The sequence below is a fragment of the Eucyclogobius newberryi genome, unplaced genomic scaffold (genome assembly GCF_026437365.1).
Source record: "Eucyclogobius newberryi isolate DKJ021-1_F unplaced genomic scaffold, fEucNew1.0.hap1 SCAF_1, whole genome shotgun sequence".
Lineage (NCBI taxonomy): Eukaryota > Metazoa > Chordata > Actinopteri > Gobiiformes > Gobiidae > Eucyclogobius > Eucyclogobius newberryi.
Window position 1 is genome coordinate 2,804,601 of NW_027315723.1, and position 23,575 is coordinate 2,828,175.

Consider the following 23,575-nt stretch of genomic DNA (forward strand, 5'->3'; position numbering starts at 1 on the left):
TCAGGTGGACAGTACTTTCAGGTGGACAGTACTTTCAGGGTGACAGTACTTTCAGGTGAACAGTACTTTCAGTAGGACAGTACTTTCAGGGGGACCGTACTTTCAGTAGGACAGTACTTTCAGTGGGACAGTACTTTCAGGGGGACAGTACTTTCAGTGGGACAGTACTTTCAGGTGGACAGTACTTTCAGGGTGACAGTACTTTCAGGTGAACAGTACTTTCAGTGGGACAGTACTTTCAGAGAGACAGTACTTTCAGGGGGACAGTACTTTAAGAGAGACAGTACTTTCAGAGACAGTACTTTCAGTAGGACAGTACTTTCAGTGGGACAGTACTTTCAGTGGGACAGTACTTTCAGTTGGACAGTACTTTCAGAGAGACAGTACTTTCAGGGGTACAGTACTTTCAGAGACAGTACTTTCAGTGGGACAGTACTTTCAGTTGGACAGTACTTTCAGTTGGACAGTACTTTCAGAGGGACAGTACTTTCAGTGGGACAGTACTTTCAGAGAGACAGTACTTTCAGTGGGACAGTACTTTCAGTGGGACAGTACTTTCAGTGGGACAGTACTTTCAGAGAGACAGTACTTTCAGGGGGACAGTACTTTCAGTGGGACAGTATTTACTACTTCAAGTGCCCACATGTCTGAAAAAGTTTAGTTGTTAGTTAGTTTATGAACTTTTTCCAAGATCATCATCTCTGATCTTAAAACGTTTTATAATCAGCTGCAGACAGAACACAGCGCTCTCATTTTGACTTATTACATGAAAACATATGTCACATGTTTAACTATAGATTACACACTATATTCTAAATGAATATATTGTTGCTGTGACTGAGTCCGTGTGTCTCAGGTGCTGAAGTGCATCGTGGAGGCATTGGCCGACGTGTTGTCCAAGCCCCGCCCCCTGCCTGTCAGTCAGGACTGTCTGCTCACGCTCACCACCGGTAAGTTACACATCACCACGGCAACAACAGTACACCATCAGCCACTCAAATCACCACGGCAACAACAGTACACCATCAGCCACTCAAATCACCACGGCAACAACAGTACACCGTCTACAGCCACTCAAATCACCATGGCAACAACAGTACACTGTCTACAGCCACTCAAATCCCCACGGCAACAACAGTACACTGTCTACAGTCACTCAAATCCCCACGGCAACAACAGTACACTGTCTACAGTCACTCAGATCACCACGGCAACAACAGTACACTGTCTAAAGCCACTCAAATCACCACGGCAACAACAGTACACTGTCTAAAGCCACTCAAATCACCATGGCAACAACAGTACACTGTCTACAGCCACTCAAATCACCACGGCAACAACAGTACACTGTCTACAGTCACTCAGATCACCACGGCAACAACAGTACACTGTCTACAGACACTCAAATCACCACGGCAACAACAGTACACTGTCTAGTCACTCAAATCACCACGGCAACAACAGTACACTGTCTACAGTCACTCAAATCACCACGGCAACAACAGTACACTGTCTACAGACACTCAAATCACCACGGCAACAACATACTGTCTCATTTATACTGTGCTGATCGTGCTATTATATTATAATCAGCTCTAGAACAGAACTCTATTTTTATCACATTTGATATTTTATATTCTGAGGCTCAAAGTTCACAACAGTCACATTTTATACACAACAGTCACACTTTATACACAACAGTCACACTTTATACACAACAGTCACACTTTATACACAACAGTCACACTTTATACACAACAATCACACTTTATACACAACAGTCACACTTTATACACAACAATCACACTTTATACACAACAGTCACACTTTATACACAACAGTCACACTTTATACACAACAATCACACTTTATACACAACAGTCACACTTTATACACAACAGTCACACTTTATACACAACAGTCACACTTTATACACAACAATCACACTTTATACACAACAATCACACTTTATACACAACAGTCACACTTTATACACAACAGTCACACTTTATACACAACAGTCACATTTTATACACAACAGTCACACTTTATACACAACAGTCACATTTTATACACAACAGTCACACTTTATACACAACAGTCACACTTTATACACAAAGTACAAGTACAAAATACAACAGAAGAAGTTACAATGGTCAAGCATCCACTTTTTATATAGTTTAAACTGCATTAAAGTCCTGTAGGTCTCATGTCTAAAATGTCTAAAATGTCTAAAATGTCTAAAATGTCTAAAATGTCACGGCGACGAGCACATGGCAGAAGTGGGCGTTCACCTTTCCACCGCATTTGCGTCGGCGCTGCTGTATCTCCGTCGTAGCTGCGCCGGTTCAAACACAGTGGTTCAGAAAGCGTCGCCATGGCAACAGGAGGAGACAGTTTCATCTGACGGTCTGAAAGGCTCCGGCGTCACGCGAGTCACTGCGAAGCATCGACCAGTGTCCGAGCGGCCGCCACTTCCATCTTCCAGCTCCTTTAATCTGACACGGTTTACATCTTTACGCCTTTTTAGTCTTTTCTCTCGTTAGATGAGCGGTTTTGTTCATGTTCTCTGATAAATAAAGACGGAACTAAATGAAATGTGTGAAAATGTAATAGACGCAGCGTAGTGATGGAAACGGGTCCAGTGACTTCCTGTTCACAACTGAAAAGAGGTGAAGAGGCGGGGCTTGTCAGCTCTGACAAGCCCCGCCTCTTCGCCTCTTTTCATCATAATCACACAAACTTATTATTTTAATGCCATATTGTGCAGTTTTTAACCCCGTTCTGACATCGTTTTCTCTTCAAAAACGTGTCTGCGGTTGTTTTTAGCGTCTTTCACTTTGTTTGTTTGTTTGTTTGTTTGTTTGTTTGTTTACGAGCTCTTCTTCTCTGAGCCTCACAAAAACACTCAGTTTCAAATTTCACACATTTGATTCTTCTGGAGCTGTTTTTAACTCCATAAATCATCACAGACTCGTCCTTCATTACAGCTGTGTGTTCACATTAGCATGTCGGAGCAAGCTAGCTTTTGTTTATTTTCCCCAGAATCATACATTTGTATTGTGAGTCCCCTCCACAGATCTGACCTGTAACCTGGCCTGATGCTTTCATCGACACTAAACCAGAGCAGCACAATACACTGTAAAACCCTTTTATACGCAACAAACTAAACACACTGCAACAAACTACACACACTGCAACAAACTAAACACACTGCAACAAACTACACACACTGCAACAAACTAAACACACTGCAACAAACTACACACACTGCAACAAACTACACACACTGCAACAAACTACACACACTGCAACAAACTACACACACTGCAACAAACTACACACACTGCAACAAACTAAACACACTGCAACAAACTAAACACACTGCAACAAACTAAACACACTGCAACAAACTACACACACTGCAACAAACTAAACACACTGCAACAAACTACACACACTGCAACAAACTACACACACTGCAACAAACAACACACACTGCAACAAACTACACACACTGCAACAAACTAAACACACTGCAACAAACTACACACACTGCAACAAACTACACACACTGCAACAAACAACACACACTGCAACAAACTAAACACACTGCAACAAACTACACACACTGCAACAAACTACACACACTGCAACAAACTACACACACTGCAACAAACTAAACACACTGCAACAAACTACACACACTGCAACAAACTACACACACTGCAACAAACTACACACACTGCAACAAACTACACACACTGCAACAAACTACACACACTGCAACAAACTAAACACACTGCAACAAACTAAACACACTGCAACAAACTACACACTACACACTTGCTGGTGTTTCCTTTTGCCTCGCTGGTGTTTCCTCTTGCAGCACTGGTGTTTCCTCTGGCCTCGCTGGTGTTTCCTCTTGTAGCACTGGTGTTTCCTCTTGCAGCACTGGTGTTTCCTCTGGCCTCGCTGGTGTTTCCTCTTGCAGCACTGGTGTTTCCTCTGGCCTCGCTGGTGTTTCCTCTTGCAGCACTGGTGTTTCCTCTTGCAGCACTGGTGTTTCCTCTTGCAGCACTGGTGTTTCCTCTCGCAGCACTGGTGTTTCCTCTTGCAGCATTGGTGTTTCCTCTTGCAGCACTGGTGTTTCCTCTTGCAGCACTGGTGTTTCCTCTTGCAGCATTGGTGTTTCCTCTTGCAGCACTGGTGTTTCCTCTTGCAGCACTGGTGTTTCCTCTGGCCTCGCTGGTGTTTCCTCTTGCAGCACTGGTGTTTCCTCTTGCAGCACTGGTGTTTCCTTTTGCAGCACTGGTGTTTCCTCTTGCAGCATTGGTGTTTCCTCTTGTAGCACTGGTGTTTCCTCTTGCAGCACTGGTGTTTCCTCTTGCAGCACTGGTGTTTCCTCTTGCAGCACTGGTGTTTCCTCTGGCCTCGCTGGTGTTTCCTCTTGCAGCACTGGTGTTTCCTCTTGCAGCACTGGTGTTTCCTCTTGCAGCACTGGTGTTTCCTCTTGCAGCATTGGTGTTTCCTCTTGTAGCACTGGTGTTTCCTCTTGCAGCACTGGTGTTTCCTCTTGCAGCACTGGTGTTTCCTCTTGCAGCACTGGTGTTTCCTCTGGCCTCGCTGGTGTTTCCTCTTGCAGCACTGGTGTTTCCTCTTGCAGCACTGGTGTTTCCTCTTGCAGCACTGGTGTTTCCTCTTGCAGCACTGGTGTTTCCTCTTGCAGCATTGGTGTTTCCTCTTGCAGCACTGGTGTTTCCTCTTGCAGCACTGGTGTTTCCTCTTGCAGCATTGGTGTTTCCTCTTGCAGCACTGGTGTTTCCTCTTGCCTCGCTGGTGTTTCTTCTTGTCGTCCTGGTGTTTCTTCATCTGGTGTTCCTTCTTCTGGTGTTTCTTCTTCTGGTGTTTCTTCTTCTGGTGTTTCTTCTTCTGGCCTTTCTTCTTGCCGCGCTGGTCTTTTTTTGTGCCTCACTGGTCCTTTGTGCTGGAGTGCGGTCAGCGGACTGTCCTCGCCGCGTCTCCAGAGGTTTTCCTGATTAATCGCCCTCTCGCTCTGAATCCGGCTGCGATGTCGTCCAGTGGAGCGATGACCCAAAGTGCTGAGAGTAGAGAAGCGCTGCTGCACTGCTGCCCCTGGAGGTTCAAACGTGCGCGTGCGGCAAAACAGGACATTTAACATCTGCAGTTAAAGGACACATGATATACACATTTATCCGCGTTATAACATCGTTCCCTCGTCGAAAACACAGCAGTGGTTGATTTTTAGCTTCATTCACTTTCTTGAGTCCCGTTTACGAGCTTGTCTTCTCTGAGCCTCATAAAAACACTCGGTTTAAAATTTCCCAGATTCGCAATGTGAAAAGTCGAGATCCGGACGTCCGTAAACATCCCAGACTCGTTCTGAGCGTTTCCGACTCAAATCGCGTTCATTACAACGGCGTGTTGACACTAGCATGTAAAGGCAAGCTAGCTTTTGTTATCCTCACATGGTAATTGCCTCTGCTGCCAGTAGATGGAGCGCTAACACGGATCCTGATGAGGGAACGCCTGAGAAAATGAGTGTAATAATGTGTGGTTTTCAATGTTTACGTGACTTATTTCAAGTTCTGAAATATGAGACGCCAAAGCAAAGATACTGGAGCAAATAAATATAATAGATGCTCGTTTACCAGAATAAAATTGTGCACATCAGCTTTGAAATGTAATATCTTTAAGTTGTTTTCACCACATTTGAATTTAAGTTTCGTTTGGAGCTGGAGGACAGTTTATGGTTTATATCTCTGCGTGTCCCGGGCGTGTTACTGGGACCTACAGCACGTGTGAACGGGGGGTCCGGGGTGAGTGTCCCGGGCGTGTTACTGGGACCTACGGCACGTGTGAACGGGGGGTCCGGGGTGAGTGTCCCGGGCTTGTTACTGGGACCTTCAGCACGTGTGAACGGGGGGTCCCGGGGTGAGTGTCCCGGGCGTGTTACTGGGACCTACGGCACGTGTGAACGGGGGTCTGGGGTGAGTGTCCCGGGCGTGTTACTGGGACCTACGGCACGTGTGAACGGGGGGTCCGGGGTGAGTGTCCCGGGCATGTTACTGGGACCTACGGCACGTGTGAACGGGGGGTCCGGGGTGAGTGTCCCGGGCGTGTTACTGGGACCTACGGCATGTGTGAACGGGGGGTCCCGGGGTGAGTGTCCCGGGCGTGTTACTGGGACCTACGGCATGTGTGAACGGGGGGTCTGGGGTGAGTGTCCCGGGCGTGTTACTGGGACCTACGGCATGTGTGAACGGGGGGTCCGGGGTGAGTGTCCCGGGCGTGTTACTGGGACCTACGGCACGTGTGAACGGGGGGTCCGGGGTGAGTGTCCCGGGCGTGTTACTGGGACCTACGGCACGTGTGAACGGGGGGTCCGGGGTGAGTGTCCCGGGCGTGTTACTGGGACCTACGGCACGTGTGAACGGGGGGTCCCGGGGTGAGTGTCCCGGGCGTGTTACTGGGACCTACGGCATGTGTGAACGGGGGGTCTGGGGTGAGTGTCCCGGGCGTGTTACTGGGACCTACGGCACGTGTGAACGGGGGGTCAGGGGTGAGTGTCCCGGGCGTGTTACTGGGACCTACGGCACGTATGAACGGGGGTCCGGGGTGAGTGTCCCGGGCGTGTTACTGGGACCTACGGCATGTGTGAACGGGGGGTCTGGGGTGAGTGTCCCGGGCGTGTTACTGGGACCTACGGCACGTGTGAACGGGGGGTCAGGGGTGAGTGTCCCGGGCGTGTTACTGGGACCTACGGCACGTATGAACGGGGGTCCGGGGTGAGTGTCCCAGGCTTGTTACTGGGACCTACGGCACGTGTGAACGGGGGGTCCGGGGTGAGTGTCCTGGGCGTGTTACTGGGACCTACGGCACGTGTGAACGGAGGGTCAGGGGTGAATGTCCCGGGCGTGTTACTGGGACCTACAGCACGTGTGAACGGGGGGTCCCGGGGTGAGTGTCCCGGGCGTGTTACTGGGACCTACAGCACGTGTGAACGGGGGGTCTGGGGTGAGTGTCCCGGGCGTGTTACTGGGACCTACGGCATGTGTGAACGGGGGTCCGGGGTGAGTGTCCCGGGCGTGTTACTGGGACCTACAACACTTGTGAACGGGCAGTCCGGGGTGAGTGTCCCGGGCGTGTTACTGGGACCTACGGCACGTGTGAACGGGGGTCCGGGGTGAGTGTCCCGGGCGTGTTACTGGGACCTACAACACGTGTGAACGGGCAGTCCGGGGTGAGTGTCCCGGGCGTGTTACTGGGACCTACGGCACGTGTGAACGGGGGGTCCGGGGTGAGTGTCCCGGGCGTGTTACTGGGACCTACGGCACGTGTGAACGGAGGGTCCCGGGGTGAGTGTCCCGGGCGTGTTACTGGGACCTACGGCACGTGTGAACGGGGGGTCCCGGGGTGAGTGTCCCGGGCGTGTTACTGGGACCTACGGCACGTGTGAATGTGGTTTCCGTCCATGTGAAACAGACGACGATAACAAAACGCCCGTGTTCTTGTGTTCAGATGACCGACTTGTCGCAATCCTTCGGCACCAGAACTTTCTGAAGGAGCTGCAGGAGGTCGCCCTCGAAGGTCGGTTCTGAGCGAGTCCGTTTGTGGCCGTGTTCAGAAGCTGTGATGGAATGTGACGTAATGACGTTTTTTTGTGATTGTAGGAGGCCAGATGAACGCTCAAGACGTCGCTCCTCTTCCGCAGACTCGGGTGGCAGAGGACGACCCGGGTGAGATACAAAATGTCTAAAGATGTGTGTAAATGGGCTGTAGCACGTCTGCGCTGGAGAAAAGTGACTAATGTGCCCGTAGTCGTGGGCGATGACTGTGGCGTGTTTAGCTCGATGATATTTTGGGCTTTTCGTCTATTTCGTCTTAACTATTAGAGCTGTAAAAAGTTCATCTCTGCTGTAAATATTAAAAACAATATTTTTTATTTTTGTCCTGGCTTATTCCTGGTTCAGTCCTGCTTTAGTCCTGGTTTGGTCCTGGCTTAGTCCTGCTTTAGTCCTGGTTCAGTCCTGCTTTAGTCCTGGTTTGGTCCTGGCTTAGTCCTGCTTTAGTCCTGGTTTAGTCCTGCTTTAGTCTTACTTTATGGCTTCATGGCTTGACAAAAACACAGGAAATGTAGTTCTGATAGAATCTGCTCCACCCAACTTTAAGTTTGAATCTGAAACACGAGAAAACAAAAAAGGGGGTGGAGTCTGTGCTGTCTTTAGAGATGAAATAATTACCCGCAGGTTGTCTTTTGGGGTGTTTTCATCATTTGAGTATGTATCCTTTAAAATGGAGCTAAAACGGTCTCCATCCATTCTCTTCATTGTTTTATACAAGCCTCTCCAGCACTGCCAAAGTTTTATTGATGATTTTACTGAGATGCTTTCAGTCATATGCACAGACTGTGATGGTTTGGTCATTACAGGTGATTTCAATGTGCATGTTGATAATATTTGTGACAGAAACGCTAAAGAGCTTGATGCTGTCCTTGAAACCTTCAGTCTTACTCAGCATGTGAGAGGCCCCACCCACAGCAAAGGACACACTCTAGATCTCATAATTACAAAGGGGGTAAATATTTCAAATGTTAATGTGATCGATGTTGCTCTGTCTGATCATTTCTGTGTCTTCTTTGACCTGTCTGTTTCTCCCAAACCTCCGGTTGGTCCTGCAGTTGTTCAGAGGAGACACATAAGTGATGGCACAGGTGCACTGTTTATGGAAATGATAAACTTTGAAAATGTCTCATGTTCTAATGTAAATGATTTGTTGAACTCTGTTACATCTAGTGTTTTGAATGTTCTGGACACCATCGCCCCTATAAAGGCTAAAATGGTTAAAAATAAGCAGAAGGCGCCGTGGAGAAATGATGATTCGGTCAGGGCACAGAAAAGGGAGTGCCGCAGGGCTGAACGGAAATGGCGCAAGTCAAAGCTCCAGGTTCAAAAAGAGATTTACAAAGAAAAGCTGAACATGTACAACCTAATCTTATGTAGAACTAGGGAAAGATATTTTTCTGAAATAATTGGAAGCTGCAGTAACAACTCGCGTGTCCTGTTTGCCACAGTAAACAGATTAACAAACCCTCCAGCTCAGCTGCCGTTAGAACTCATTTCCACATCCAAGTGTAATGAGTTTGCATTATTCTTTAATGACAAAGTTCAGGGCATTAAAAATGCTATAAATCCCACAATGCAAAAAATTACCCTAAAACCACCAAGACACTTAGAGCTAACTCACTTTGCACCAGTAACTGACAAAACTGTCCATGAGATCATCACCAGTCTGAGTTCATCTACATGCTGCCTTGATGTGTTACCCACCAGATTTCTAAAGTCTGTGCTGAACAGTTTGTTAGCACCACTCACTCACATAGTTAACATGTCGCTTCAATCTGGAACATTCCCAATGTCTTTGAAAACTGCGGTCATAAAGCCTCTCCTAAAGAAGAGCAGTCTTGATGCCGCAGTACTGAGTCATTACCGGCCCATCTCTAATCTACCATTTTGGGGCAAAGTCCTTGAAAAGGTTGTTTACCAACAGCTCACAGATTTCCTCTTAATAAACAACTCATTTGATGTTTTTCAGTCAGGTTTTAGACCTCATCACAGCACTGAGACTGCTCTTGTCAAGGTGATAAATGACATCCGCCTGAATACTGACACGGGCAAAGCCTCAGTCTTAATTCTGTTAGATCTGAGTGCTGCTTTTGACACTGTCGATCATGGGATCCTCTTACAGAGACTAGAGGACTGGGTGGGCATCACTGGCACTGCCCTAAACTGGTTAAGGTCCTATCTGGAAGACAGGAAGTACTTTGTTGAAATTGGTAGCTGTGTCTCAGACCACATGACCCTGACCTGTGGAGTGCCCCAAGGGTCAGTCCTGGGTCCCCTTCTGTTCAACCTCTACATGCTGCCGTTGGGTCAGTTGATACGCAGTGAAAATGTGTCCTATCACAATGATGCAGACGAGTCAGATCTATGTTTCACTATCGGCAGGTGACTATGGACCAGTAGATTCACTCTGTCACTGCATCCAACAGATCAGTTTGTGGATGCAAAACAACTTTCTCCAGCTGAACTCAGACAAGACTGAAATAATCATTTTTGGCCCACAGAAACAAAGAGAAAGTGTTAGCGGTCACCTCCAGAGTCTCGCTCTAAAACCTACAAACCAAATTAGAAATCTGGGGGTAATAATGGACTCAGACTTGAACTTTAATAGCCACGTCAAATCAATAACATCAGCAGCTTTTTACCATCTAAAAAACATTGCCAAAATCAAAAATATAGTGTCAAAACCAGATTTAGAGAGACTTATCCATGTGTTTGTCTCCAGTAGATTAGACTACTGTAACGGCCTGCTCACTGGTCTCTCCAAACAAACTGTAAAACAGCTGCAGTACATCCAGAACGCTGCTGCTCGGGTCCTGACTAGAACCAGGAAGGATGATCACATTAGTCCTGTTCTCAGGTCTCTGCACTGCCCCCTGTGGCTCAGAGAATAGACTTTAAAGCAGCTCTGCTTGTGTACAAGTCTCTCCATGGCCTAGCACCAAAGTACATCTTGGATATGTTAGTGCCATATGAACCATCTCGGACTCTGAGGATCTCAGGGACCGGCCTCCTGCTGGTGCCCAGAGTCAGGACAAAACATGGACCGGCCTCCTGCTGGTGCCAGAGTCAGGACTAAACATGGACCGGCCTCCTGCTGGTGCCAGAGTCAGGACTAAACATGGGGAATCTGCGTTTCAGTTTTATGCAGCTAAAATCTGGAACATTCTTCCTGAAGATGTGAGACAGGCTTCTACTCTGACAATGTTCAAATCTAAGCTAAAAACAGTTTTGTTTAGCTGCGCATATGACTGAAAGGATTTTTTCTTTGCACTCTTCTCTTTTGTTTGTGATTTTATTAGTTTAGAAAATCAGTTGGATTGATAATTTTTAATTTAGGTAATTTTATTGTATTTCTGTAATTTCTTTGTGATTTGAATGCATTTTTCCTGCTGTGTGAAGCACTTTGAATTGCCTTGTGTATGAAATGTGCTCTACAAATAAACTTGCCTTGCCTTGCCTTGCCTTGCTTTAGTCCTGGTATAGTCCTGCTTTAGTCCTGGTTTAGTCCTGGTTTAGTCCTGCTTTAGTCCTGCTTTAGTCCTGGTTAAGTCCTGCTTTAGTCCTGCTTTAGTCCTGCTTTAGTCCTGGTTTAGTCCTGGTTTAGTCCTGGTTTGGTCCTGCTTTAGTCCTGGTTAAGTCCTGCTTTAGTCCTGCTTTAGTCCTGCTTTAGACCTGGTTAAGTCCTGCTTTAGTCCTGCTTTAGTCCTGGTTTGGTCCTGCTTTAGTCCTGGTATAGTCCTGCTTTAGTCCTGCTTTAGATCTGCTTTAGACCTGGTTTGGTCCTGGTTTAGTCCTGACCTTGTTAATTCCGCTGTGACGGAGGATTTTATTCCCCCATAAAAGTCCCTTTATGATCCTCCCCTTTAAGCTCGATGGTAAAATCAATGCGTTCTCGTAAATGAAAGTCTTTCCTCAGATCGATCCATGCTGGAGTCTGTGGGCGGGACGGGCGAGCGCTCGATGCTGTCCCAGGGGAGAAGCGGGCCTGCGGGGGAGCGAGGGGAGCGACGGGGGGGTCACGAGGAGGTCCAGGTCAAACGGGACGACCCACAGAAAGGTTTGTTTGTGCTGAAGATCTCAGACTCAGAAAAAAGGTTTAATGCCATAATAATGACAGCAAAATATATCAAATAAGGTTTTCACTAATAAAAAAGACTTGGTCTGAATATTTACACAATTTACAGTCGGTCAGAAAACTGTTCTTGTGGCGTTTGGACCGTAGCCTCCTGCCTGAGGGGAGTGCCCTCCTGCCTGAGGGGAGTGGCCTCCTGCCTGAGGGGAGTGGCCTCCTGCCTGAGGGGAGTGGCCTCCTGCCTGAGGGGAGTGCCCTCCTGCCTGAGGGGAGTGGCCTCCTGCCTGAGGGGAGTGGCCTCCTGCCTTACGGGAGTGGCTCATATAGTCCGTGTCCAGGGTGAGAAGGGACCTGTGATCCGACCTGCTCGTCCCAGAGTCCTGGAGATGTACAGGTCCTACAGAGATGGAAGTCTGCAGCCGATCACCTTCTCAGCAGAGGGCGCTGTAGTCTCTTTTTGTCCCTGGCTGTGGCTCAAGCTTACCACACGGTCCCGGGTGATGGTGAGCTCCACTTCAGGTCCTGGGTGATGGTGGTTCAGAGGAAGCGGAGGGAGTCCACAGTGGTGATGGGGGAGTCTGTGATGGTGAGGGGGGGCTGTGACTTTCCTGAAGTCCACGATCATCTCCTCTGTCTTCTGGGCGTTGAACTCCAAGTTGTTACCGCTGCACCAGGACACCAGCCGCTCCACCTCCCTCCGGTAGACGGACTCATCCCCGTCCAAGATGAGCCCGATGAGGGTGGTGTCGTCCTGGATGAGGGTGGTGTCGTCCTGGATGAGGGTGGTGTCGTCCTGGATGAGGGCGGTGTCGTCCTGGATGAGGGCGGTGTCGTCCTCGATGAGAATGGTGTCATGGCTGGTGGTGCAGCAGTTTGATTACAGAGAGAAGTCTTCCACACTTTAGTTCCAGAGTGTATAAAGGGTTTCTGGCTCTTTTCCCAGTGTAATGCTTTCCCTTCAGCACCAGAGCACTCTTGATAATGAAACAGCCTGAGCCAGCTGGAAACGAGCCCACATCAGCGCGTTGTGCGGCCGAGCGGCAGGACTGCAGTGATCAGGGGAGTCGGGCTCACTTCCACTGTCTCATCTGACCCATGGTCAAGTCTCCTTGGGACGAGACAAATGTGACACTGAAGTAGCTTCGACTAGTTTGGATTTATTTATTTTATATATTAAATATTGATTATGTCAACTAGTTTGATAATAAGGCTGGAACGAATTCCCACAAAACGAGACAAGATTGAGGGCACCACCCCATGACCCCTCCCACCCCTGGTCATATTTCACTTCATTTATTACAGAAACATTTGATATTGTGACGTTCATACTACTCAGGGGTTCGCCACAGGGATCGGTCTTGGGTCCATTGCTCTTCATCGTATACATCGATAAGTCAAAGTACTTGTAGATGATGTTATAAAGTACATCACAGCGTGGACATGTTCAAAACAATCTTCTAAACCTTTAAATTCACCTTTGAAATTGAAATTGCTGTTTTTTCTTGAGGATCAAAGAGTCGTTCTTTTCTGACGTGAAGATTAAGGCTGAAGTTTGAAGTATCAGCATCGAGAGAGAACATGCAGTGCAGACGTTTTGTGTTTATGTGTCACGTTTCTCCTCCTGAACTCTGGTGTTTTATGCTCTAGGTGAAAAGAGAGATTCGACCAAAACTCCATCGACAGTAGAGAAACGAGGGGACGAGAAACGAGGAGACGAGAAACGAGGGGACGAGAAACGAGGGGACGAGAAACGAGGAGACGAGAAACGAGGGGACGAGAAACGAGGGGACGAGAAACGAGGAGACGAGAAACGAGGGGACGAGAAACGAGGAGACAAAAAACGAGGAGACGAGAAACGAGGGGACGAGAAACGAGGGGACGAGAAACGAGGGGACGAGAAACGAGGAGACAAAAAACGAGGAGACGAGAAACGAGGGGACGAGAAACGAGGAGACGAGAAACGAGGAGACGAGAAACGAGGAGACGAGAAACAAGACGAGAAACGAAGAGACGAGAAACAAGACGAGAAACGAGGGGACGAGAAACGAGGAGACGAGAAACGAGGAGACGAGAAACGAGGGGACGAGAAACAAGACGAGAAACGAGGGGACGAGAAACAAGACGAGAAACGAGGGGACAAGAAACGAGGAGACGAGAAACAAGACGAGAAACGAGGAGACGAGAAACGAGATGAGAAACGAGGAGACGAGAAACGAGGAGTGAAACGAGGAGACGAGAAGAGGAGTGGACTGAAGCTGTGGAGCAAACGGGCCGAGAGCGCTCAGGTAAATGTCAGGACGAATCCCTTTTACCGCTCGTGTTGATCACACGGCCAATCAGAATCAATGTGTGGTTGTTTTGACAAGTCAGGTTCGTGCATCGGCCGCTCACTAGACTTTTGTGTTAAATGGGTAAAAAAACAACCCATTTCCCGTTTTCTGATCTCAAAACGAAATAGAAATCAGGGAAATAATCCGTTTTTGGGTTTTTTTCTGAAGAAAACTGCAAAATGTTTGATTTACATTGAGAAATAAACATGTGGGTGTAAATAATCCCTCCTTCGTCCAGAAGTGTTCCAGTGTAGGAAAGATTCAGTTGTTTCTTCTGGATACATTTCGACTCATCCAAGAGTCATTCTCAATCTGCAAGACCAGGAACTCTCTGGGTAGGTAATAAAAAGGTGTTATTTGTTTCACCTGAAACTATCAGTCCTTTAATGGGCCATCAGCCTCCTATTGTCCCTGGCTCTCTCTCTCTTCCCTGTGTAACTGATGAGCATCCGAATGCTCTGGGCGTCGACCTCTCCAGGGAGAGAGAGAGCCAAAACAAAGAGGTTTAGTTCCTGGTGAAACCAAAAACACCTTTTATCAGGAGGTCCCGCCCTGTTCCTGGTCTTGATTGACAGATTGAGAATGACTCTTGGACTCTTCTTCAGTGAGAAATAAAGTAATGACGTGTTTTTCTTTTTCCATTTTTATATTTTTATATCACCGAAATAAATACGCATCATTTGGGCAGATGAACGTTTACTTTACACTCGTTTCCACGACGACTGGAGGGAAAAAAGATTAAGGTCACAATATAATCGGAAGAATTTAACGTGAATATGACTAATATGATTTATTACATTTTCAGTTTTATAAAAAAAACAGCAACACAACTTTAAATCCAAAGTGTCACTGTTCTGTCTGTGAAGTGAAAGTGTCACTGTTCTTTCAGTAAAGTGAAAGTGTCACTGTTCTTTCTGTGAAGTGAAAGTATCACTGTTCTTTCTGTGAAGTGAAAGTGTCACTGTTCTGTCTGTGAAGTGAATGTGTCACTGTTCTTTCAGTGAAGTGAAAGTGTCACTGTTCTTTCTGTGAAGTGAAAGTGTCACTGTTCTGTCTGTGAAGTGAAAGTGTCACTGTTCTGTCTGTGAAGTGAAAGTGTCCATGTTCTTTCAGTGAAGTGAAAGTGTCCATGTTCTTTCAGTGAAGTGAAAGTGTCACTGTTCTTTCAGTGAAGTGAAAGTGTCACTGTTCTTTCTGTGAAGTGAAAGTGTCACTGTTCTGTCTGTGAAGTGAAAGTGTCCATGTTCTTTCAGTGAAGTGAAAGTGTCACTGTTCTTTCTGTGAAGTGAAAGTGTCACTGTTCTTTCTGTGAAGTGAAGGTGTCACTGTTCTTTCTGTGAAGTGAAAGTGTCACTGTTCTGTCTGTGAAGTGAAAGTGTCACTGTTCTGTCTGTGAAGTGAAAGTGTCACTGTTCTTTCTGTGAAGTGAAAGAGTCCATGTTCTTTCTGTGAAGTGAAAGTGTCCATGTTCTTTCTGTGAAGTGAAAGTGTCACTGTTCTTTCTGTGAAGTGAAAGTGTCAGTGTTCTTTCTGTGAAGTGAAAGTGTCACTGTTCTGTCTTTGAAGTGAAAGTGTCCATGTTCTTTCTGTGAAGTGAAAGTGTCACTGCTCTGTCTTTGAAGTGAAAGTGTCCATGTTCTTTCTGTGAAGTGAAAGTGTCCATGTTCTGTCTGTGAAGTGAAAGTGTCACTGTTCTTTCTGTGAAGTGAAAGTGTCCATGTTCTGTCTGTGAAGTGAAAGTGTCCATGTTCTTTCTGTGAAGTGAAAGTAACTGAGACGTGTTGACTTTAGGAACAGAAGAAAGCAAAAGAAGAGGCGGGTGAAGAGGTCCAGGTCCCACATCATTCAAAAGAAGAGACCAACCAGGAAGTGGAAACAGCCGAGAGGCGGAGTCCGGAGGAGGAGGAGCTTCAGCTGATCGCCCGCACCACAACGGAGGAGGACGAGGACGAGGGGAGCGGCAACAAGAAGGTAAGAGAGAGGAACTTCAGAGAGGACCAGGAGAGGACCAAGAGAGGACCAGGAGAGGACCAGGACCAGGAGAGGACCAGGACCAGGAGAGGACCAGGAGAGGACCAGGACCAGGACCAGGAGAGAACCAGGAGAGGACCAGGAGAGGACCAGGATCAGAAGAGGACCAGGTTCAGGAGAGGACCAGGAGAGGACCAGGAGAGGACCAGGACCAGGAGAGGACCAGGAGAGGACCAGGACCAGGAGAGGACCTTCAGAGAGGACCAGGAGAGGACCAGGAGAGGACCAGGAGCTGACCTTCAGACAGGACCTTCAGAGAAGACCAGGAGAGGACCAGGAGAGGACCAGGACCAGAAGAGGACCAGGTTCAGGAGAGGACCAGGAGAGGACCAGGACCAGGAGAGGACCAGGAGAGGACCAGGAGAGGACCAGGACCAGGAGAGGACCAGGACCAGGAGAGGACCAGGAGAGGACCAGGACCAGGACCAGGAGAGAACCAGGAGAGGACCAGGAGAGGACCAGGATCAGAAGAGGACCAGGTTCAGGAGAGGACCAGGAGAGGACCAGGAGAGGACCAGGACCAGGAGAGGACCAGGAGAGGACCAGGACCAGGAGAGGACCTTCAGAGAGGACCAGGAGAGGACCAGGAGAGGACCAGGAGCTGACCTTCAGACAGGACCTTCAGAGAAGACCAGGAGAGGACCAGGAGAGGACCAGGACCAGAAGAGGACCAGGTTCAGGAGAGGACCAGGAGAGGACCAGGACCAGGAGAGGACCAGGAGAGGACCAGGAGAGGACCAGGACCAGGAGAGGACCAGGAGAGGACCAGGACCAGGAGAGGACCAGGACCAGGAGAGGACCAGGAGAGGACCAGGAGAGGACCAGGACCAGAAGAGGACCAGGTTCAGGAGAGGACCAGGAGAGGACCAGGAGAGGACCAGGACCAGGAGAGGACCAGGAGAGGACCAGGACCAGGAGAGGACCTTCAGAGAGGACCAGGAGAGGACCAGGAGAGGACCAGGAGATGACCTTCAGACAGGACCTTCAGAGAAGACCAGGAGAGGACCAGGACCAGGAGAGGACCAGGACCAGGAGAGGACCAGGAGAGGACCAGGACCAGGAGAGGACCAGGAGAGGACCAAGACCAGGAGAGGACCTTCAGAGAGGACCAGAGTCAGAGAGGACCAGGAGAGGACCAGAGTCAAAGAGGACCAGGAGAGGACCAGGACCAGGAGAGGATCTTCAGAGAGGACCAGAGTCAGAGGGGACCGGGCTCTTCTTCTTCTTCTTCTTCTCTTCTTCTTCTTCTTCTTCTTCTTCTTCTTCTTCTTCTTCTTCTTCTTCTTCTTCTTCTTCTTCTTCTTCTTCTTCTTCTTCTTCTTCTTCTTCTTCTTCTTCTTCCTCTTCCTCTTCCTCTTCCTCTTCCTCTTCTTCCTCTTCCTCTTCTTAACCTCATTCCTCTTCTTCTTCTCCTCCTCCTTATTCTTCTTCTTCTCCTCATCCTCCTCATTCTTCTCCTCCTCCTCATTCTTCTCCTCCTCCTCATTCTTCTTCTTCTTCTTCTTCTTCTTCCTCTTCTTCCTCTTCCTCTTCTTAACCTCATTCCTCTTCTTCGTCTCCTCCTCCTTATTCTTCTTCTTCTCCTCCTCCTCCTCATTCTTCTCCTCTTCCTCATTCTTCTTCTTCTTCTTCTTCTTCTCCTCCTCCTCTCTCGCTCTGTCATTCTCAGGAGGCGGAGATCGAGAGTCTGGCCACCATCGAGTCGGAGCTGGAGGGCGTGGCTCAGAAGCTGCACGAGCTGAGCCGAGCCGACAGGGGGCGGCGGCGCACCTGACCGCGCCCCCTTCACCACGCCCCCCTCGATGGCCACACCCACCGCAAACGTCCGGCGACTTCAAACGACTCCAGCTCAGTTCCGGGTGCTCAGAGTGCGCTCGCCTCTCCACGGAGCTGACTCTACGCGTGATGTCATTGTTTTACAGGAGGAAGTGACATCACAGTCATTTAACGAGATGTATTAAGATAATTAAGTGAAAAAGTGCTGGAAATGCGTCGTATTTGTCTCGTTTTGAGTTTATTCTGACGACGGAACAATAAGATATAATATAATACAAATATAAATACAAATATAAATATAAATATACATTGTTTGGATTAAAATGTGTCAAAGACGAGCGTTTTTTAACTTCTAAAATCCTGTTACAATTGAAATAATGACAAAACTGCTGAATTTTACTGTAATGAAGTCAAAATAAACTCAAACAGAGATAAATTCTGCTCATTTCCCAGTTTGAGGTGTAAATAGTGTAAAGTTTGTACATTAGAGTCAGAAAGTTCAGTAAAAACATCATGAATCCAGTGAAACGAGCTCCTGCAGACGCCGTGTTTATCTTCTTCTTCTTCTTCTTCTTTTCTCTTTTGCGCCGTAACGTTTGACTCATCGACACAAACACGATCGTCACACTTTATTTTTACATTTCTGCATCAAATGTTCAAAAAGTCTGTAAAAGAAACAAATACAAAGAAATAAAGAGAAAACGTTCTGTATTTGACCAGATTTAAAGCTGTTCTGAGATCAGAGGCTGCGCTTCAGTCACAAGGAAATAAACGCTTCGGTTTGTGTTTGTGTGTCGTTCTGTCGCCATGGAAACACTAGTGAAAACACCAGGACTAAACCAGGAGTAAACCAGGTCTAAACCAGGTCTAAACCAGGTCTAAACCAGGACTAAACCAGGTCTAAACCAGGACTAAACCAGGTCTAAATCAGGAGTAAACCAGGACTAAACCAGGTCCAAACCAGGTCTAAACCAGGACTAAACCAGGTCCAAACCAGGTCTAAACTAGGTCTAAACCAGGATTAAACCAGGTCTAAACCAGGACTAAACCAGGTCTAAACCAGGTCATACACACACACATATAGCTCAGCAGAGGGCGCTGTTTGACTTCTGAAAAGGTTAGAGCTGGAGTGGGCCTGATCCGGGGTCTTCACTTAGTCTTTCTGTCAGATGCCCTCCCACCCTCCCCCTAGAGTTTACTGATATAATAGAGTTTAATATAATAGAGTTTAATATAATAGAGTTTACTGATATAATAGAGTTTAATATAATAGAGTTTAATATAATAGAGTTTACTGATATAATAGAGTTTAATATAATAGAGTTTAATATAATAGAGTTTACTGATATAATAGAGTTTAATATAATAGAGTTTACTGATATAATAGAGTTTAATATAATAGAGTTTAATATAATAGAGTTTAATATAATAGAGTTTAATATAATAGAGTTTACTGATATAATAGAGTTTAATATAATAGAGTTTACTGATATAATAGAGTTTAATATAATATAGTTTACTGATATAATAGAGTTTAATATAATAGAGTTTAATATAATAGAGTTTAATATAATAGAGTTTACTGATATAATAGAGTTTAATATAATAGAGTTTACTGATATAATAGAGTTTAATATAATAGAGTTTAATATAATAGAGTTTAATATAATAGAGTTTACTGATATAATAGAGTTTAATATAATAGAGTTTAATATAATAGAGTTTACTGATATAATAGAGTTTAATATAATAGAGTTTAATATAATAGAGTTTAATATAATAGAGTTTACTGATATAATAGAGTTTAATATAATAGAGTTTAATATAATAGAGTTTAATATAATAGAGTTTACTGAGATAATAGAGTTTAATATAATAGAGTTTAATATAATAGAGTTTAATATAATAGAGTTTAATATAATAGTTTACTGAACTGAACTTTTATTTGTACTCAGATAAAAGTACAGTTACACGACTTCAAATGTACTCAAATACTGCTGGCAAAATGTTACTAAAGTCTAAGTAAAAAGTACGTATGAAAAATACCGCTCTTTCTCTAATGGAGCTTTAGTCACATGATCGAGTGTTTTTATACTGCACTTTATTTAATTCAACTGTTTTCAACCACAACCTGCACATTAGCTCTGTCTGATCAGAGTTTGTCAAAAGAAATGAGCAGAAAATAAAACTTTTCCTGAAATGTACAGTAACATGTTACAGTAACATGAGTATTTGCAGTTACTTTGAAGTAACTTACATGACCAGTAAAAGTACATCTTTATTGAATACCTGTATTTTCCGGACAATAAGTCGCACCTTCTTCATAGTTTTGGCCCAGGTGCGACTTATATTTATACTTACATACTTATATACTTATACTCCAGAGCGACTTATATATGTTTTTTTCTTCTCTATTATGCATTTTTCTGCTGGTGCGACTTATACTCCAGAAAATGTCCTTTTTTACGGTATGTCTTTATCATTCTGTGTATTTTCACTAGAAACTTCCAAAAGTCAAATCCACAGATGTTTTTCCTGGTTAATTAACATTAAACACGATTAAAGCGCCCCCTACAGGTCTGAGCGCTCATCGAACTAAATCACTGTTAAGATCAATATGTTTTGAAAATTATTAAAACAAATATCCCTGAATTGCAAATTTCTTAGGTTTATAATGTCACTTCCTGTTTGTAATTGATGACATCACAGTAGGAAATTACCCAGCAAACACTGGGCCAAAACTCATCTAATGTTTTTATTTAACAAATATAAATATGTGAGAGCGACTTTATTTTGTTGAATTAATGTTTAGAGTCAAAAAAGTTGTTTCTTTGTGTAAATTCTGCATAAACTTTGACTGGTATGAGTGTCCCTGGTGTGATGTCACTTCCTGTATGAGTGTCCCTGGTGTGATGTCACTTCCTGTATGAGTGTCCCTGGTGTGATGTCACTTCCTGTATGAGTGTCCCTGGTGTGATGTCACTTCTTGTATTAGTGTCCCTGGTGTGATGTCACTTCCTGTATGAGTGTCCCTGGTGTGATGTCACTTCCTGTATGAGTGTCCCTGGTGTGATGTCACTTCCTGTATGAGTGTCCCTGGTGTGATGTCACTTCCTGTATGAGTGTCCCTGGTGTGATTTCACTTCCTGTATGAGTGTCCCTGGTGTGATGTCACTTCCTGAATGAGTGTACCTGGTGTGATGTCACTTCCTGTGTGAGTGTCCCTGGTGTGATGTCACTTCCTGTGTGAGTGTCCCTGGTGTGATGTCACTTCTTGTATGAGTGTCCCTGGTGTGATGTCACTTCCTGTATGAGTGTCCCTGGTGTGATGTCACTTCCTGTATGAGTGTCCCTGGTGTGATGTCACTTCCTGTATGAGTGTCCCTGGTGTGATGTCACTTCCTGAATGAGTGTACCTGGTGTGATGTCACTTCCTGTGTGAGTGTCCCTGGTGTGATGTCACTTCCTGTATGAGTGTTCCTGGTGTGATGTCACTTCCTGTGTGAGTGTCCCTGGTGTGATGTCACTTCCTGTATGAGTGTCCCTGGTGTGATGTCACTTCCTGTATGAGTGTCTCTGGTGTGATGTCACTTCCTGTATGAGTGTCCCTGGTGTGATGTCACTTCCTGTATGAGTGTCCCTGGTGTGATGTCACTTCCTGTATGAGTGTCCCTGGTGTGATGTCACTTCCTGTATGAGTGTCCCTGGTGTGATGTCACTTCCTGTATGAGTGTCTCTGGTGTGATGTCACTTCCTGTATGAGTGTCCCTGGTGTGATGTCACTTCCTGTATGAGTGTCCCTGGTGTGATGTCACTTCCTGTATGAGTGTCCCTGGTGTGATGTTACTTCCTGTATGAGTGTCCCTGGTGTGATGTCACTTCCTGTATGAGTGTCCCTGGTGTGATGTCACTTCCTGTATGAGTGTCCCTGGTGTGATGTCACTTCCTGTATGAGTGTCCCTGGTGTGATGTCACTTCCTGTATGAGTGTCCCTGGTGTGCTGTCTCTTCCTGTATCAGTGTCCCTGGTGTGATGTCACTTCCTGTATGAGTGTCCCTGGTGTGATGTCACTTCCTGTATGAGTGTCCCTGGTGTGATGTCACTTCCTGTCATTTTCTACAGATTTTTCAACTTTTTCTCCACAAATACCTGCTCGATTGGTATAAAAGTATAATTTGTATGTAGTACAGGTACAAATACACTAAATAAAGTCAAAATTAGAACATGGTATAAACCTGTCATGGGCCCTTTAATCTTTCCCCTCTAAACTCGTCAGAACTGCTGTAATTCAAAGGGTAAAGTTCAGATCAAGAGGTTTTTCCTGCTTATTAAATGTGTTCAATCGTGGAGATGTGAAGTTCATGTTTTCTAATGTAAAAACAGTAAAACAGACACGGTGAGCATGAGTTTGTATAAAAAATATAACATTTTATTCCCAGCTACAAAGTGAAACATGCAACATCTTTGTCACATTTCTCCAAAACATTGTACAAAATACAATAGTCGAAAGAACGGTACATTTACAAAGCATTTAAATTAACTTCAACTGTACACACATTTACAGCATTTACACAACAGTACAAAGGAATGAACTCACAATTCTTCCAGTCGTTTTTCTCACAAAATAGACACTTTTGTTGCTTAGGTTTTTCCTTCAAACCTGAATCAGTTTTGTTTTGGTCAGTGCCGCGGCAGAAATCCACCGTTTAAAGCTGCTTTTTCTCCCCCGCGAGTCGATCTGGACGTTTCACCTCATAACGAAGACTTTAAAGCTGAACTAAGGGTCTAAACCAGGTCTAAACAGGGTCTAAACCAGGTCAAAACATTGTCTAAACCAGGTCAAAACCAGGTCTAAACCAAGTCTAAACCAGGTCTAAACCAGGACTAAACCAGGTCTAAACCAGGACTAAACCAGGTCTAAACCAGGACTAAACCAGGTCTAAACCAGGACTAAACCAGGTCTAAACCAGGTCCAAACCAGGTCTAAACCAGGACTAAACCAAGTCTAAACCAGGTCTAAACCAGGTCTAAACCAGGACTAAACCAGGTCTAAACCAGGTCTAAACCAGGTCTAAACAGGGTTTAAACAATGTACAAACAGGGTCTAAACCAGGTCTAAACCAGGTCTAAACCAGGACTAAACCAAGTCTAAACCAGGTCTAAACCAGGACTAAACCAGGTCTAAACCAGGTCCAAACCAGGTCTAAACCAGGACTAAACCAGGTCTAAACCAGGATTAAACCAGATCCAAACCAGGTCTAAACCAGGTCTAAACAGGGTCTAAACCAGGTCAAAACATTGTCTAAACCAGGTCAAAACCAGGTCTAAACCAAGTCTAAACCAGGTCTAAACCAGGACTAAACCAGGTCTAAACCAGGACTAAACCAGGTCTAAACCAGGACTAAACCAGGTCTAAACCAGGACTAAACCAGGTCTAAACCAGGTCCAAACCAGGTCTAAACCAGGACTAAACCAAGTCTAAACCAGGTCTAAACCAGGTCTAAACCAGGACTAAACCAGGTCTAAACCAGGTCTAAACCAGGTCTAAACAGGGTTTAAACAATGTACAAACAGGGTCTAAACCAGGTCTAAACCAGGTCTAAACCAGGACTAAACCAAGTCTAAACCAGGTCTAAACCAGGACTAAACCAGGTCTAAACCAGGTCCAAACCAGGTCTAAACCAGGACTAAACCAGGTCTAAACCAGGATTAAACCAGAT

General features: G+C 45.8%; 1 protein-coding gene across 1 annotated transcript in view; it reads left to right on the forward strand.

Annotated features, from left to right (window-relative positions):
- Positions 1–18,111, forward strand: part of chga (chromogranin A) — a 22,142-nt gene extending 4,031 nt beyond the window's left edge. Inside the window, exons 3-9 of the mRNA XM_072459879.1 lie at positions 857–950; positions 7,543–7,611; positions 7,695–7,760; positions 11,563–11,703; positions 13,366–14,003; positions 15,840–16,019; positions 17,749–18,111. Of these exons, the coding sequence (XP_072315980.1) occupies positions 857–950; positions 7,543–7,611; positions 7,695–7,760; positions 11,563–11,703; positions 13,366–14,003; positions 15,840–16,019; positions 17,749–17,853 (1,293 nt within the window). The 3' untranslated portion in view covers positions 17,854–18,111. The remainder of the gene's footprint in view (positions 1–856; positions 951–7,542; positions 7,612–7,694; positions 7,761–11,562; positions 11,704–13,365; positions 14,004–15,839; positions 16,020–17,748) is intronic.
- Positions 18,112–23,575: the final 5,464 nt, after the last annotated feature.